The sequence below is a fragment of the Drosophila busckii genome, chromosome 2L (assembly GCF_011750605.1).
Source record: "Drosophila busckii strain San Diego stock center, stock number 13000-0081.31 chromosome 2L, ASM1175060v1, whole genome shotgun sequence".
NCBI lineage: Eukaryota > Metazoa > Arthropoda > Insecta > Diptera > Drosophilidae > Drosophila > Drosophila busckii.
The window spans coordinates 396,279-413,721 of NC_046604.1; the positions used below are offsets into that span (position 1 = coordinate 396,279).

Here is a 17,443-nt window from a genome sequence, read left to right on the forward strand (position 1 = left end):
GAGCTAAGTGCGAGTGAGAAGCTCGAACATGTTAGAGCGAGAAATCCGTGTTTGAGCTCGAACATCCAAAAGTGTATGTGAGAAGATCAAACATTGTTCGAGCGAGAGATCCGTGTTCGAGCTCGAGCATCCAACACAGTGTAATCAACAAACGCGCAATTAGGGCTGCCATTCGTACATAAGTTCTTTCAAAAGTCGCCCGAATTTATTTTACTCCGCTGACGCGGACGTTTTTATGATTTTGTTTTCGTGTAAGTAAATAGCGTAATAAGTTAATTTCCTGTTTAAATTATAATGCAGTGCAAATATCAGGTAAGCGTAATGGAAATTTTTTTCTGTAGTGTAGTTGGCAACGCTCTTAATTTGGCGCGTGATTTAAAATTAACTTGTTGCTCCTAAAAAGTATAAAAAGACTAAAACATGTTAATAAGGAGCCGTTACTTTGATTCAAGCATAACTTAATTGCATTAGCGTTTCTTTCCAATAAAAATTTTAGTTGTTTAGGAACATTTACATATATTGGCTGCCGCCCCATAGCTGTGTCAAATTTTTCCACTGTGCGAACAGGGGATTAGCCTAATTTGCAACAGTTCAATGAAACCAAGCAAGTACTATAGACATGATTCTCCACCACGATTTACGAGCGACGTTGGTTGCTTCTATTCAGTTGGATTTCAATATGGAAAGGTGGCACAACAAGCTCGCTGTTGTAACTGGTGCAAGTGGCGGTATCGGCGCCGCTTGTGCTCGTGCCATGATCGCTGCAGGACTACGAGTAGTAGGCTTGGCTCGTCGAGAGGAAAAACTAAAGGAGCTGCGTGAAAGTCTGCCAAGTGATTTGCAAAAAAACTTTATAGCACGACGTTGTGACGTGTCCAATGAGGATCAGGTGCTAAGCACTTTTGACTGGATAGAACGTGAACTAGAGGGTCCGGACGTGTTGCTAAATAATGCGGGCATAACACGTGAAACGGAGCTTGTTACCCCGGGGAATACGCAAAAGCTACGCGAGGTTATTGACACTAATGTGATGGGCGTCATTTGGTGCACAAGAGAGGCTTTTAACAATATGAAGAAACGCGATGTGGAGGGTCATGTTCTGATTATTAACAGCATTGCTGGACAGCAAGTGTTGAATTTTATTGATGTGCTGCCCTCGTTTAATATATATCCGGCTAGCAAGTTTGCCATTACGGCGCTCACGGAGACATATCGCCAGGAGTTTCAGTTGCACAAGAGCAAGGTGCGCGTCACTGGCATTTGTCCAGGTGCAGTGAATACCAACATATTTCCCAAGGAGATACAGTTTTATGTCAAGGATATGGCCAAGCTGGAGCCAGCTAATATAGCCGATGCGGTGCTCTTTGCGCTGCGCTCGCCTCCACATGTGCAGGTGAGCTTGCCAATAACTGAAACCTGCGAGTGTTAAATAATTCATAAACTTTTACAGATACACGAGCTGACTATCAAACCCATGGGGGAGATCTTTTAAACGTTACAGTGAATTTCGTTTAAAACTAAATATATCTACAGTTGTTTAAAAAGTCTAAGCCGTCTTATTGTTCTTCAAAGCCGCTAGTCGTTCGCGCAGTAGTTGTTCATTTAGCCTGTGCATGCAGAGAAATTGCCCATTGAGGAATAGCACGGGTATATCGAAGCGAAAAAGTCGCAAGAAGCGCACATTCTCTTTCTGATCGATATAGACCTTTTGCAATTCGAATTCACCGTGAAATTTCTCTTCCAGCTCTGCCGTCAGATCATCACAAAGCGAGCATGGCTCTTTGGTATAAAGCGTTAGCTGTGGCAACCCCTTAGCGGATTGGGGTATGCTGCAAGTGTTAAAATGTTAATACATTGATGAATGATTTTAGCTTGCAGTAACTTACAGCTTTTCCAAGACTAACAACAAGCAACGACCTTCCTGCTCCATAACCACACACGCCTTGTTGCCATTAGGCAGAGCATGGACAGTGTGCGTCAGCAAGTGGCTGGCAGTTATATTGTTTACATCATATATGCTCACATCGTTGCTTTTTAAATTCGCCAACGTGCCCAGCCTTTGTTGCCTTTGCTGCTCCATAGCCAGCTGCCAGCTGTGCACATCCGTTAATTTAATTGGATCCATGCCACTTAAGCGATATATAGCCTGTTTATCATTATGTTCGACTAGATATTCACGCACTAAAGCCAACGGCTGGAGGTCCAATCGTTCTGCCAGCTTTGTTGTTGTCAAAGCCAAAGCTGCGGCGCCAGCATGCACTATATTGCCAGCTTCTTGCGCAGCCTTTCCGCCGAAGTAACCTGTTGTAGTCATTAGTTCACTATGTAGTATTTGATCATCAGACTGCTTCAGATTAGCGCGTGTGTCTGCCAATATAATACATTGCTCCTGCTCTTGATTTTGTCGCAATCTTTCCAGTGACATTTGCAAACCATTGAGCGAGCATTGTTTGTCCTGTAGGGCATGCGCTTCACAGCTTTTTAAGCCCAAATTTTTGAGCATGTGTGTGATTGTGTCGTCGCTTACGACATCACTGGACGAGCACATAATCAACTGCTTGAATATATCCCGCGGCATGGATGTGCGCTTGACCAACTCATCTATGATCAAGGCAGCCAATTGTTTCTCCCCCTTAGCCGCACCGCCAGGCAATTTTGTTGGCGTTCGCACGGCAGCGGCAATTACCACAGCGTTTGGTTTGGATTTGGTGCTGAAGTGGCGCCAAAGCTTAGTATGCATACTGCAATATTGATTGTTATTATTATGCATCTGCAAATATTCTCCGGCACTCACCTTTTTTTGCAATGCAAACGCCATATTGCCGGCATTGTGGGAGGTGAGTAGCAGCTCAGCTGTTTATTGTTTTGAAAACAAATGTAAAAGTTTACATATTACACATTGCTTAGGCTGACAAGTTATCGTTATCGAAAGCACCAACAGCAATTTATTTTAAGAGCTGCCAGACGTTGGTAAAAATTTAAATCGTGAATTGAAAGTTAAATATTGCAGTTTAATATTAAGAGTAATTGTGCAAACCATTGTATAACTGCTATAATTCAATTGGCTTGCCTTTAAATGTAACCATAGTATAATTATACAACATTTTTAGCTGAGCGCGCAGTTTCAAATTACTCAGTGCTGAGCAATTTTATCTCAAGTTTAATCAGCTGTTTGCATTTGGAGTTGCCAGACGCTGTTTGAATTGTTATTTGTGTGCAGTACAAGCGGAGAAAGTTATTTTCAATTTATAACGTTAAATAAGACAACAACAGCACAAACTGTAAACCAGTTATTACACAAAAAGCACAGCATTAGTACAACATTACCGCATCAGCCGTCGAAGTTAAGCGTAACTAGGCTAAGGTTGTTGTACAATTTTGTAGCACAAATGGAAGTGACCTTCAAGAAGGCCCGATTGGTAAATACAACAAACACAGCTGGTGTCGCCGCAGGCATAGATTTTGAAGCACTGGATGACAACGACTATGGCTGGTGGGCATTGCCTGAGCCAGCATTGCTGCAAATCTTTGCCCGCCTAGATGCCTACGATCTGTTGCAGGCTGGCATGTGTTGCCGCCGATGGAATGCCATTTCCAACGATGATTTGCTCTGGCGTCAAAAGTTCCAGGAACACTTCAGAGCCTCGCCAAGCATACCGCTGAAACCAGGTGCGACCAGTTGGCGTACCGAGTATCAACGACTCAGTATGCATATACCCTTTGTGCAGGCGCAGCGCCTGGAACCAACCAGTGATTGTAATCAGGGACATACACATCAGGTGCTGCATGTGAGCTTTGCCCATAATGGCGAAATGTTTGCCACCTGCTCCAAGGATGGCTATGTGATTGTCTGGAACGCACAACATCCATGTACAGGTGAGGCTTATCAACATTTTTTTACTTTTACAAAAGCTTTTAGTGAATGCGCAATTAATTATAGCGTTTATTTGCGCATATATTAACAGCTGTTTGTAATTATTTAAAATTTATTAGTCATTTTAACAACGTGATACATAAGTTATCAACCATAAATGACCGAATGCTAAATCAAATTAACCTAAACCTAACCCCTAAGGCATCCCGTTAATAGAATGGTTTTTTATTTTTAAATTTTTATTTAAAATGTAAGCAATATAATTTGCTTAATTTTAAGACAGTTCATTTTATTTAATTTCTGTATTTTCTTAATTCTTAGAAAAATATGCGCACAACATGAAGCAATTTAGTTGGAAGTATACGCAGTACTCGCAGTTTAATCAAAGCGACACCCTTCTCCTCGTCTCCGGCGTGCATTTTGGCTCACTGCAGAGCACTTCCGGGGAGATAGCCGTATTTTATCTTGGCGCGACAGAGTCGCATCTACGCTGTCGCGTTGTTAACAGGCCATATGATATATTTGGCACTTGGTTCAGCGATCAGTATCTCATCTCGGGAGACTTGCACTGGCTGGCGCATTTGGTCAGCACATCGGTGCTTTGGCTGAACAAGGCGAATCAGGAAATTGATTCGGAGCATGTGCCAATTATGAGTCAATTGTACAAGTTCTACAATCGCAATGCGAGCTCCGTGCGTGCAATTATGGTGGCCAGATGCCCCTGGCTGGACGAGTCTAATGATCCATTGGCGCAAGTTGAGCAGCAGCAGCAACAGCTGCAGGCTGCAGCCACCAACAGTGACCAGCCTACAACGTCCATGTGCGCATCGCTGGCCAGCGGCAATCCGCTATCCCATGCTGCCAGCTTGAGGCGCACGCGCAGCGCTACGCCGGAAGATAACTATTTGCCAGACATAAGCGAGCATAGTCAGGTGCGCAGGTCCCGAGCACGTCCCGGGCACACTTCGGATGCAACTATACATTATCTAGAGGAATATAGACAGGCAGCTGTTGAGGCTACAGATGGTGACATAGAGGAGGAGGACGAGTCAGAGTCGTGCATGGATGTTCATGATGAATTTGATGAGATGGAGAACAGCGTGCCCAAGTATCTTATATTTTCGACAGGCTCAAAGACCTTTACGCCACATCAAATTGGCTTTAAGCGCATACGCAATGTTTACTTCCCCAAAAAACTGGATCCAGGTCCAACGCTGAAGGAGCGCATTGCTGCCAAGCGCGCTGCCGAGCAGCAGCAACAGCAGACGCCACGCAACGATCCCGATTGGTGGGACTATGAATCTGTCAAGGATCGCTTTGATCAGGTAGACAAAGTTATAGATCTGCATGGTCATATTATAGGCATGTCGCTCAGTCCAGATCATCGTTATCTGTACGTGAACACACGTCCCTGGCCTAAAAACTATATCATTACGAATCCTTTGGAGCCGCCACCCATAGCCCAAGAGATTGACATACATGTGATTGATTTAATGACACTCAAGCGTGTGGGCAATATGCTGCGTGCCCACAAAGCCTACACGCCCAGCACGGAATGTTTCTTCATCTTTCTGGACGTGTGCGAAGAGTATGTGGCCAGCGGTGCTGAGGATCAGCATGCATATTTGTGGGATCGCTATTATGGCATTAGCTTGGCCAAATTTAAGCATACAGATGTTGTCAACAGCGTTGCCTTCAATCCGCGCGACTCCCAAATGTTGGTCACCACCAGCGATGACTACACAATCAAGGTGAGTTTAGAGCTTGGAGCATTCAATTTAATTTAATTGGATTTTCTTCTTTTTAATAGGTTTGGCGCTCGCGTGCTCAGGCAAAGGAATACAACATACCCGTGAATGTCAGCGAATCCTTTGAGCTCAAGCCCAAAAATTAGCTGTTCAAGCAACATTTTCGTTATTTACATAAACTGCCCAACTTGGTGTTAGCTTTTAATGCAGATGCAAAACTGATAAAAATTGTTAATGTTTGATTAAATAAAAAAGATTTAAAGTTGTAACCTTAATTTAAAATTAGTTATGTGTGAACTATGGTGTTGGTTTTGTTGCCAACTCATCGGGCATAAATCCAATTGGATCTGTGTCTGCCTGTTTTGGTTCCAACTGTGCCTCAGTAGACGAACAGGGCTCATCCGCCTGTGCAGTAGCATTGCTGTGCTTCTTCTTTTTGTTCTTCTTCCGCTCCTCTGGATGGCCAAAACAGTGCTCGCACTCGTCATCAGTATCCGAAGAGCTTTCACCAAAGGCATGTGGCTTCTTGTATATGCAACAGCCTGTTGGTAATTATGTTCATTAGTAGTTATTCTGACTGCTCTTTGTTTACTTACACTTGGATTTCATTTTGTTCATATGCTCATTATCTATGACACCTTCGTGAAAGACGACTCTGCGACTGTCCCGCGGATGCTCCAGGCGCAGAACCAATGTGGGTGTACTTTGAGAAGCTTCAGCAGAGTCGCCTTCGTCAATTATTTCCGTTGTGGTTCCATTGATATTGTTACTTAACGGTTGCTGCGCCATTGTGCTTAATGTAAACAAAAGCAAAAGTATTATCTGCGGCTTTGACGAATTTTCCAAAGAGCTGTCAGCTGTTTGAATTTCGGAAAAAATATTGTTGGCAGCCCCAAAAAATCGAACGGCCTCCACAAGTAAAAATGACTTTTTTTGTCAGGTGGCAGCGCTGCCTATAAACGTCAGTCAGCTGTCAGTACCGTGGAAAATGGCTGCAATTGTGCGATTCAACTTGTTAAAACCGCAATTTGGTAAATAATAAGTTAATAATATTATTAATTTGCTACTCATATGCTCAATTGTTTTACTCGTCGGCTTGTTATGCAACATAAGTGCTCTGATACACGCAATTTGTATGCAAAGTACACCATTTGAGCTGCAAACAAATTATGTAATTTTTGCGCAGATCAAAACAAACCTGCATTGAGAACTGCGCATTTTTCATTATGTATTATTGATTTGTTCACGTTGCATGCTTGCAGTTGCGGCGCTGCCGGCCGCCCAGCAGCTACGTCTACAGAGTACCCAGGCACCACCGCCAGGCACACCGCCACCACAGACAAAAACCAAATTCGGACCGCTTGCTGATGAAGATCGCATCTTCACTAATCTATATGGACGTCACGATTGGCGTCTTAAGGGCGCACAGATGCGCGGTGACTGGTACAAGACCAAGGAGATTGTGCTCAAGGGCGCCGATTGGATTATAAATGAAATCAAAACATCTGGTCTGCGTGGACGAGGTGGTGCTGGCTTCCCCAGCGGTATGAAGTGGTCATTCATGAACAAGCCAGGTGATGGACGTCCAAAGTATTTGGTTGTAAATGCCGATGAAGGTGGGTGCGTTGCCAAAGGAAAATATTTATATATTTAAAGCTCGGTTAAATTTTTTATAGGTGAGCCTGGTACTTGCAAGGATCGCGAAATTATGCGTCACGATCCCCACAAGCTGGTCGAGGGCTGTCTGATTGCGGGAAAAGCAATGGGCGCGCAAGCTGCATATATCTATATTCGCGGCGAATTCTACAATGAGGCATCCAACATGCAGCTGGCAATTGCTGAGGCCTATCAGGCTGGCTTGATTGGCAAAAATGCATGCGGCAGCGGCTACGATTTTGATGTTTTCATGCATCGTGGTGCAGGTGCATATATTTGCGGCGAGGAAACTGCACTGATTGAATCACTTGAGGGTAAGCAGGGCAAGCCACGTTTGAAGCCGCCATTCCCTGCTGATGTGGGTCTCTTCGGCTGCCCCACTACTGTTACCAATGTGGAGACTGTTGCTGTGGCGCCAACTATTTGCCGTCGTGGTGGCAACTGGTTTGCCAGCTTTGGACGCACGCGTAACTCGGGCACAAAGCTGTTCAACATCTCTGGTCATGTGAACTCGCCCTGCACTGTTGAGGAGGAAATGTCCATACCATTAAAGGAGCTCATTGAGCGTCATTGTGGGGGTGTCATTGGTGGCTGGGATAATCTGTTGGGCGTTATACCCGGCGGTTCCTCAACACCCATTATTCCCAAGAATGTGTGCGATGATGTTATTATGGATTTCGATGGTTTAATTGCGGCGCAAACATCGCTGGGCACAGCAGCCATTATTGTCATGGATAAGTCGACGGATGTGATTAAGGCTATTGCGCGTTTGATCTCGTTCTACAAGCACGAGAGCTGCGGACAGTGTACACCATGCCGTGAAGGCATTGGCTGGATGAACAAGATTATGGAACGGTATGTGTTAATAAAAAATAATCATTAGATTCATTTAACTTACATTTTGTTCACTTGCAGCTTTGTCAAGGGCGATGCTCAGCCCGCTGAGATTGATATGCTGTGGGAGATTTCCAAGCAAATTGAGGGACACACTATTTGCGCATTGGGTGATGGTGCTGCCTGGCCTGTACAAGGTCTGATTCGTCACTTTAGGCCCGAGATTGAGAAGCGAATGCAGCAGCATGCGCAGCAGACAAAGCGCGCCAGCAATTAAGTTGTTATAGCTAATTATATATTTCCCTGATCGTGCACTGTTTATGCAATAAATAAACCGTAAAGTTCTCTAAACTACAATTTTATTAGATTTTAATTTAAGTTTAAGCCTTGTATATGCTTGATGACGGCCTCTATATCCTCCTCGTCTGGTTTTTCATAATTTGGTGGAAAGCTGCACAGACTGAGTGGACCACCAATTTTTTCCTCTGCACCTGGATGATCTACGCATCGTCCAGGTATAAATTCATATCTGCATAAAAGATTTAATTACTTTTGTTTTATAAATTGTTAAGTTAATGCTTACTCTCTGCCCGCACAGGTCCATATACTCAACAACACTAGCGCCGTATATAATATATTTTTAAAACTCATTGTCTGTATTTGGCTTGCGTTGCTTAGAACGATTAGTTAGCGACTGTTGTAGATGCTGGAAATCTCAGCTTGAGAACACATTAAGCCGGATATTTTTTATGCAAATGTTATGTAAAATCTGGAAGATCATACTTGTAATTAATTGTTTTATGATGGTTTACGGCGCTATGAATTTATTAAATCCAATTGTCAACCCGATTCAAGTCACGCCTCTCAGCACCACCTTGAGCTTTTCACGCTGCGCCTTTATCGATAACAGTTTGAATATCAGACGTTACATAGTTGCAATTAAAAGCAATTAAATCATGATTTGAAATAAAAATTATTTTTATAACTTTAATCAACTATGTTAAATTTATTTATTAATATATTTCTTTTGTATTTTTAGCAATTTAGCAGTAAAGTGTATAAACACAGCTTTAAGTTGGCTAGTGTAAATAAATTATGCGCACTTTCTCCGCGTTGGCGGTTCTTGTTGTTGCTGTTGGTGCTGCGGCTGCTGCTGTTGTTGCTGGTGTTGCACGTCGCAAGCTGTTGCCTTTTGTGGTGCGCTTTAGCGTCCCTTTTGGTTACGTTTGTCGCCTTTGCGTCGAAATTAATTAAACGCACTTCATGCCAAACCGCGTGGGTGTCTGTCTGTGTCTCTGTTGCTCTTGCGTTCTCTGTGGATGAACGGGGTCGGGTCATCACTTGTTGCAGTTTGTTGTCATCAATTTATGCGTATTTATTACAATAAACATGCACATGCACACACATGCATATTTTGCGTCTTCGAATTAATTACACGCCATGCATATCAACATGAATGTTGCCAGCGCTGCGGGTGCAACAACATGTTGCACAAAATAAAAAGGATTAAAACAAATAAAAAATGAAATGAAAGCCTCGCGCAATAATCGTGCAGCGGTGCAACAGTCGAAGCATTCATATTCACACCAGAGCATGCAACATAAACGCTTGGCAACAAGCCTCATAAATCATGCAACGGCGTCGAGTGGCAGACAAATTCACTGCAACAATATTCAATGAAAGATCAAAACAAATGCTAAACAAAACGAAGTCAGTCGTTGCCAAAAATGGTCTTGCCTAAAATACTTACTTACTTACTAACCAACTTACTGCCGCATCAATATGGAGCATGCATAATATTATAACAACAACAACAAGTTGCAGCAGCGGCAGCGGCAGCAGCAGCACACTACCAGCAATTGTAGCAACAACATGCGCCTTACAAGTTGTCGGCATTATGAATAACTTTTAAATTTGAATGTGAAATAAACGCTTTGTCTATAAGCGGCGCTCCGTCTAACCTGGCTACCGTTATATGGCCAATGATTTATGCAGCAACATTTGATGAAATATATTACAAAAGGCGCACAGCAGCAGCCAAACAACAACAGCAGCAGCAACAACAATAACAAGCAAAAGAACAGCATCAGCAATAGCAGCAAAGATAAATTGCAGCAACAACAAATTGTAAACTATATAAGGTTTAAATGCAAACTATGTATATGTGTGATAGTGTAGCCTTTTATATTTGCATAAGTGCTGAAGCTTATGTAGGCTTTGGTCATTTCAAATTGCAAGTGGCGCTCATGAGCTGACAGTCGATAATCGATTATCAACGCATGCGTGACTCGTTACTTTTCAAACTGTTTTACTTTACTTTTGCTACTCAATCTTAAAGTAATTAAAAGTAATTGGCTTTCTTCGTTTATGTGGTTTTTTATTGTTTCACAATTTAGCTGAATTTGATGGCTAATCTGAAGTCACAGTATGAACAGCGCCAGTCAATGCAATGCATTCAATTTCCACAAGCGCATCCATTGGCAGTTTGGCCACCTGGAAACAGCTGCGGGCTGGGAAATCCTTATTGAAAACTGAAAATAAGCGAAAGTTGATAAGGCTTAACATTGCTTGAACTATGGCAATTGTAAACAAATTTATGTTTTTATTTGTTGATAAGCCCTCATTAAAGTGCTTATCGCGCGGCTTTTACTTATTGATATGCTCACCTCGCTTGTACACCTCATTGACCGCGCCAAAGTCATTTAGATCTTTCAGGAACACCGTATTTTTGACCACCTTGTCCACACCAGAGTCAGCTGCCTTAAGTATGGCCTCCAGATTTTTGAGCGCCATCTCCGCTTGTGCAGTTGCACCGCCGGCTACCAGTTTTGCATCTTTGTCCAGGCCCAAGCAGCCAGAGACATAGACAGTGCGATCAGCAACAACTGCTTGACTATGAAGAAAAGAGCAACAACAATGAATGGCGCTCACTCTCACCCACACATATAAAGATTTGAGTCAAAGCTTACTTGTATGGCGCCACTGGCTTGGCCGCATTTGCAGTGCTGATCAGTTTACGCACAATAGTTGCCATTATTCAAGTTGTGTTTATGCAATTTATAAATTGTTTATGAATTTCAAGTGCTGTTGGCCGCTGCTAAAAGTGAACTAAGCTTTGATTGATTGTTTTATTTGCACTTGACACGATCAACATCTGTTATCAGCAAAAGCTTTGGTACTCACATGTCAGTGAAGCAAAAGCTTTTTTATTCTATGACTGCTCTCTGGCGCACAGTGGGCTTAAAATGTATGTTCTGTGCTTCAAATTTGTTTTAATATTCTTAGTAAGTTTAGTCAATTGGGTCGCAGACACTTTCTCTAGCAGCCAATATTTGATTTAATGCATGGCACGTCACCTCATCTCACTGCCGGCCACGCCCCAAGCGCCCTGGCTAATTATTTATTATATTTGGCAATTGCTGTCTGTCAGCTCGCTGTCAGGAGAGTCCCAAAAAGCACCGTTGCCAGAATTTTTACGCATGCCAAAAAGCCCAAAAAACCAAAACCAAAAAAATAAAACTCAAAAATCAAGTCAAGTCTGCAGTCTCTGTAATTACATATGGGATCTCTTTTAAAAATGTGGTTAGGGTCTTAATCTTCTTGACTTTCAGCCAGAGAGTCAAAGCCAAATGCAACTGACAGCAAGCTGGGCGCAGTGCAGCAAGTTGTTGCTGTTGCTGTTGCAGCTTGGTTGCTTGCTTGTGGTTGGGTAGGCGTAGGTGCAACGCAGAGCACACAGAACACGCCTTAAAAACGCCTGCCTCGAAGATTGATTGCAGTCGCATTGTTATTGTTGTTGTTGTCGATGTTGCTGTTGTTGATTTTTTTAGGGCTTGCAACCCACGACGAAGAAATTTTCTGTTGTTTGCCCTGCAGCATTTTAATGTCGCATTTTAGCGCATTAATTACTTTATGATCCACTTTATGTGCATGAAATATACGCATAGCCCAAGGGACCAAAAAATATGCGACTTTTTAATGTCCTGCTGTATATTAAGTCGTGGGCCTCAGCAATGAAAAAGTGCAGCAACAACAACAACTTGTTGCGTGCTCTAGTTACATGTTGCTAAACATATATCAAAGCTACATGTTGCTAGCACAAGCTTTTCACTCACTCAGGGCATAAAAAGTAATTTCAAAACTGCGCTTCGTGGGTGTTGACCGACAAAAACAAAAAATAAATAAAAATCATAAAAGTTAAGAATGCAGCTCAACAACATTGATATTAATTAGTGATCGCAGTGGCTTGCTGGAATTGATTTATATGCATATATATAATTTTGTTATATCGCATGCCATATAATGATAGCCTCTGGCATTTACAAACAATTTACATTAAATGCTTTAATAAATAAGGCTTTAAATAAGCCCAAGCCATGTTGCCATATAATTAACATTGGCAACCCAGTCGCCCAGGTATCTCTTTTTCTCTCTCTCCAAGCGCAGCAGCAGCAATAACAATAACAAATTGCCTCCGAACTTGAAGGTGTGCATTAAAAACAGAAACAGCAACACAGCCACAGCAACAAAACATAAAAAGGGACTAAGAACAGAATCGAAGCAAAAGCTCAGCCACAAGTCTATGTTGCAAGCAGCTCAATATTTATGGCACTTGTTGGCTGCTTGTTGTTGTTGCATGTGGCAAGCCAAATCAGCTTACCAAGCGACTGCAAATTTTTCCACAAACTTTCCCTTTTCATTCGCCCCATTTGACAAGTAGCTGGACTGCCATTTTTTATGATCTCAAATAACTTCATTTGTTTAAAGCTTTATTGAGAGCAGGCCTACAAAAGCCTCAAGCGCTCAATTGGCGGCGGCAGAAGCTCAAATTGCAGCGGCGCTAACCAGAGCAAGGGGCAGGGGCATGCGGTTTGGCTACTGTCTCTGGCACTATAATTTGCATGTGATTTTAATGGCACAGCGATTTGTGTGCTAAATTATTTGATTTTAATTTGCTGCGTAATTGTTGGGTTTATTATACGAGCCGCACGTTTCGGTAGCCAAGGCCCCCCTCTAGGATTACAACTGTTGCTGCTGCTGCTGCTGTTGCTGTTGTGCCTATTAGCGCAAAAGATTTATGTTTATGGTCTTTTATTGACGCTGACCAAATCGCCAAGCCACGATTAGCTAGCCAGCAAGGACAACAGGCCATAAATAGATTTGAACAAAAAAAAAAACGAAAGTTTCTTTTTTAGTTGCAATAAAAATTAGCTATTACAGCTTAATATTGTTTATTAAAATGTTACATTTTATAGCACAGCTGTTGAATTGTTTGTTTATATAGCAGTAAAGCGCAGGCACACAAATGCTTAGCTTCATTTTGTTGTGCTCTCTCTCTCTCTCTAGTTGTTGTTGCTAGCAACTTGTTGCTGGCGCCTTTGAGCAAACAACAATTAATAAGCCGCACTTTAGTAAATATATTTAGCAACGCCCCATTCTCTTAGCGCACAATTCATGTGTGTCTGCCACAAATTTGCCGCTGCCAATAATTCAATTAACATGGTTAACAGCCTGCCAGCCTGGCAGCAAAGGCAGCAGCAGCAGCAGCAGCAACAACAGCCCAGTGCCAATGTTGCTGCAGGCTAGTGCTGACTTGCCTGGCTTGCTCTGTTTGCCCAGCAAATATCAACAAAGCATTTATTTCACAATTGTTGCACATTAATCAATTGGCATTTGGCTGCTGCTGCTGCTGCTGTTGAAGCTGCAACAAGTACCTAAGCGTTATTTGTAGAGGCGAGTGAACGCAATTAAAAGCAGATTAATAAACGAAGTGCCTTTGTTCAGGTGCAACAACTAGCTTTTGTGGCTTGAATTACATTTAGCCAATCTATACTGCAGTTGGCCCACTTTAATTGCACTTTTCATACTTGTTAATTTTTCAATTTTCTTTGCCGGCCGCCGACAGCGAACGCACGCTCTCACTCGCTCGCTCAACTGTCTTGGCCCCCATTTTATTTATTTATTTTTTGTATTGCTACAGTTGTGCCACACAAATGTCGAACGCGGACCACACACAGTTACAGACAGCTACAGGTGGACATGCGAGGGGATCTATATAGTTTTTTCTTTCTTTTTCTCTAGCTGCCACAGCGGGCGCACAGCTGCCAACTGTGGGGGCGCCTCAAATGTTGCCGTTTTGCCATTTGTGCCAAATTAATTGCCAGCGATTAAATTTCAAATTTTCCATGCCAATGTACACCCCAGCACACCCCTCAAAGAGCTGTAGCCGCTTCCGTGCTGCGAGTTTTGCGTGCAACTGTGCCTCGAATCCCTCCACCCCCTACAGCTTTTATAAAGTGAAAATCATTAGTTTTCATTTTGTGGCGTTTAGGGCGTGTGCCCGCTGCTATTGCTACTGCTGCTGCTGTTGCTGCTGCTGCTGCTGGCCGGTAGGTATCGTCGTCGTGCAGCTATTTTGCATTGCAAATTACAAAAGTCAACTTGGGCAATTTTCACTTGCAACGCTGCGGCGTGTCAATTTTTATGGTGTCCCAATGCGATGCTGTTGTTGTGGCAGTTGCATGTCAACTACATATGTGTGTGTGGCTTTTTGTTTACTTCTGCAATTGAACTTTTAGCTAAGCTATGAATACTGGATTACCCTGTAAAGTCAAGTATGTGGGGTAGAGCGGCTTTAAATAATAAATAGTAAGCAATTTGTTAAATTAAAATAGCTGTAATAGTAAATCTACAAATGTTATTTAATAAATTTTTAACCTGTGCAGTTTTCATCAATAATTGAGCTCCTTTTTATTTTTTGCTATGGAATATAAATATAAACTTTTAATTATTGAATAATTTAGTTTACTCAAAATCATTTTAATATGAAATATTTCGCATGATTTTGTTCTTTTATAATGAGGCATGGAATCTTTAAAGTTAGCTATTTATTTACCTTAATCCTTTGAGCTCGCATATTTATCTTTTATTATGGTTTGTTGAGCTTTTAATTAAAGTTATGCATGTACTTTTTGTTAGCTAATCAACAGTTTTTGTTGTCAAATATAATTAAAATATATTTGAAAGTTGAAATGCCATAAACATCTTGAAGCTTTTAACTTGCATATAAATTATTTAACGCTTGATTGAAACAGTTACTAAACTATTTAACTAGCTCTCAGTTGCATGTCAATTTTAGTGTCAAGTTCAAGTAGCAAAGTTCAAGACATAACTCGACGTCATCATGGTTTATGCTTAGGATCAACAGCAGCAGCAGCACCAGTCGAAGCAGAGCGTTTGCCACTAAATCAAGCCCACATAAAGCAGCCAGCCAGCATTACTACGGACAGCTTCTAAACAGTAGCCCAAAACACACATACACACACGTTGGCATAGACGTAGAGCCAACGTCAGCAACTGCATCATCATTATTATTAAAGCCCGGGCCAAAGATAAACACAAGCACAGGCGCAGCGCAAACACATGTTGGCTGTCGTCCAGCGTTCAAGTCCAGCCAAGAGAGCAAAAGATATAAAGACAGAGCTACCCAGAGCCAGAGCCAGAGCCAGAGCTACTGCTATTCTTTAGTTTTTTCTGCCAGTTAGAGTCTATGGGTGTTGTTGTTGTTTTGTGTGTGTGTGTGTGAGCAAAAAAAACTGTGGCACAGGCGCACATAAATTTTAAATATCGCAAAACTTGTGGCAGGCACAAGATGCGCTCAACGGACAATGGCCAGCAGCTTTGTCCCACTATAAACCATATTTGGGGTTTTGGCCAAATGGCAGTCAATGGGCTAATGCAGTTTTTACTCGTTTTTATTGAAGCACAAACTGACTTGAATGCTGCTTGCGCACACAAGGCGACAAGGGCCGCCTCATTAGGCTGGCCTACGCAGCGTATGAGTAATGCCATGGAGTATGTGCGCGATTTACACGCCTGTAACGGATTAATTCGTTACCAATTTGTTATAATATTTGGCTCGGCCAGCAGCGATAAATCTATTAATTAAGCTGACGTTTGTTTGTGCCTCTTTTTATTGTAAAGTCGCATTGGGATTTTGCGAACTGAAAAATTACAACGCTTTTTTATAAATTTGCTGCGCGTTCATTTTTTTGCGGGGCAGCTGTATGCAGTTGCCGCTTTGTGTGTGTATCTGTATGTATAGATATTTATGCTGGTGTGTAAATTTGTTGAAATTTAAGACAGTGGGTGGTCGCCAAAGTGGAAATGAGCAACTGGATTGCAGGCAAATGAAACCATTTTATGAATCAACATTAATTTGAAATACCCTAGCAATATTTGAGGTAACAGAGACAACAGGCTACTACTCATACAATCTATTATAGCAATTCGTTAGAACTTTAATTTATTTATAGTATTTAGTTTGTTTTAAGTTTAGAACTAAAATTTTGCATTCATTCTTGAATTGATTTTTAGTATTATCAATACAATAATTTTTATTGCTTATATATTATATTTGCTAGCATTAAATTTCAATTCTTTACTTTAAGTATTCAGTACTTAGTATTTCTTATGACTATTTACTTTTATTTCCAGCGCATTTAGCAGTCGCTGCTTTCTTTTTTTTTTCAAGTTTTCTTAGCTTGTTTGTAATAAAAACTCAACGCACAAACAACTGTGAACTACTGTGCGGCGTAGTGTGTATAAATTTGCCAAATTAAAAAGCGACAGCGCGGCAAGCGGCTCTGCGCGCACAGCCACCCACCGGATGGGATCTATGACGCAACAGGGTGCCCCGACTTGCACTCGACTGTCGTCTATAAATAAAGCCAGCGTTCGAGTAAATCAAAGCAACAAGCAGACACGAAAGCCAAAACATGTGGCGCTGTTTGCTGTACGTAAGACACGTAAGCTCTGGAGTTGGAGCTGTGACTGACGCTGGACAGGATCAAGTGGTGGCACCATACTGGGTGTGGTCGCTTGGGCGGTCGAGAATGTGATATGTGTGCGCCCCGGCTCTATGACTGCGATTTGGATTTGTCATCCCCTTAGCGTTGATCACATAAATATGCTTACGCACAAGCCACAGCAATAGGTTGGCAACATGTTGCAAAGACAATGCGCTCATAATGTGCCTGCAACTTGTGGCTTTGATCTGAGCGCCGCCGCTTGTCAACATCTTATTTTTCCTCGATATTGACATGATTGATTTCTCATGCTCTCTACAGCTTCATCGTTCAATTTGTTGTAGTTGTTGTTGTTGCTGAGGATGCCACTGAGGATAACTTTCTAAAATATTTAAGGTATGTGGAAATTTTTGATTTACATATTTTAAATGGAATTTATTATGCGTTCTTATTAACGAAACAGAGGAGAAAAATATTTTCAGATGTATTTCAAATTGAATTTAAAATTCAATAAAATATTGTTT

General features: G+C 41.9%; 7 protein-coding genes across 7 annotated transcripts; 3 read left to right on the plus strand and 4 right to left on the minus strand.

The window, feature by feature from the left end:
* Window positions 1–511: 511 nt before the first annotated feature.
* On the plus strand, window positions 512–1,532 carry LOC108597443 (farnesol dehydrogenase). Its single transcript, XM_017984010.2, has 2 exons — window positions 512–1,393; window positions 1,451–1,532. Exons 1-2 carry the CDS (start codon window positions 620–622, stop codon window positions 1,490–1,492), a joined length of 816 nt encoding a protein of 271 aa, XP_017839499.1. The 5' UTR covers window positions 512–619; the 3' UTR covers window positions 1,493–1,532.
* LOC108597436 lies at window positions 1,458–2,921 on the minus strand. The gene is made up of 3 exons (XM_017983998.2): window positions 2,795–2,921; window positions 1,887–2,741; window positions 1,458–1,829 (listed from the first exon to the last, which is right to left on the minus strand). The coding sequence occupies exons 1-3, from the start codon at window positions 2,827–2,829 to the stop codon at window positions 1,547–1,549; spliced, it is 1,173 nt and encodes a 390-aa protein (XP_017839487.1). The 5' UTR covers window positions 2,830–2,921; the 3' UTR covers window positions 1,458–1,546.
* Window positions 2,922–3,205: 284 nt separating this feature from the next.
* LOC108608210 (F-box/WD repeat-containing protein 5) lies at window positions 3,206–5,791 on the plus strand. Its single transcript, XM_017999485.2, has 3 exons — window positions 3,206–3,876; window positions 4,196–5,625; window positions 5,685–5,791. The coding sequence occupies exons 1-3, from the start codon at window positions 3,390–3,392 to the stop codon at window positions 5,766–5,768; spliced, it is 2,001 nt and encodes a 666-aa protein (XP_017854974.1). The 5' UTR covers window positions 3,206–3,389; the 3' UTR covers window positions 5,769–5,791.
* Window positions 5,783–6,496, minus strand: LOC108608212 (type 1 phosphatases regulator ypi1). The gene is made up of 2 exons (XM_017999487.1): window positions 6,219–6,496; window positions 5,783–6,164 (listed from the first exon to the last, which is right to left on the minus strand). Exons 1-2 carry the CDS (start codon window positions 6,409–6,411, stop codon window positions 5,920–5,922), a joined length of 438 nt encoding a protein of 145 aa, XP_017854976.1. The 5' UTR covers window positions 6,412–6,496; the 3' UTR covers window positions 5,783–5,919.
* Window positions 6,497–6,550: 54 nt separating this feature from the next.
* LOC108608211 (NADH dehydrogenase [ubiquinone] flavoprotein 1, mitochondrial) lies at window positions 6,551–8,469 on the plus strand. The gene is made up of 4 exons (XM_017999486.1): window positions 6,551–6,653; window positions 6,885–7,238; window positions 7,299–8,133; window positions 8,194–8,469. The coding sequence occupies exons 1-4, from the start codon at window positions 6,611–6,613 to the stop codon at window positions 8,387–8,389; spliced, it is 1,428 nt and encodes a 475-aa protein (XP_017854975.1). The 5' UTR covers window positions 6,551–6,610; the 3' UTR covers window positions 8,390–8,469.
* On the minus strand, window positions 8,455–8,816 carry LOC108608214. Its single transcript, XM_017999488.2, has 2 exons — window positions 8,696–8,816; window positions 8,455–8,641 (listed from the first exon to the last, which is right to left on the minus strand). Exons 1-2 carry the CDS (start codon window positions 8,761–8,763, stop codon window positions 8,482–8,484), a joined length of 228 nt encoding a protein of 75 aa, XP_017854977.2. The 5' UTR covers window positions 8,764–8,816; the 3' UTR covers window positions 8,455–8,481.
* Window positions 8,817–10,468: 1,652 nt separating this feature from the next.
* LOC108604114 (rutC family protein UK114) lies at window positions 10,469–11,204 on the minus strand. The gene is made up of 3 exons (XM_017993401.1): window positions 11,082–11,204; window positions 10,779–11,005; window positions 10,469–10,643 (listed from the first exon to the last, which is right to left on the minus strand). Exons 1-3 carry the CDS (start codon window positions 11,144–11,146, stop codon window positions 10,522–10,524), a joined length of 414 nt encoding a protein of 137 aa, XP_017848890.1. The 5' UTR covers window positions 11,147–11,204; the 3' UTR covers window positions 10,469–10,521.
* Window positions 11,205–17,443: the final 6,239 nt, after the last annotated feature.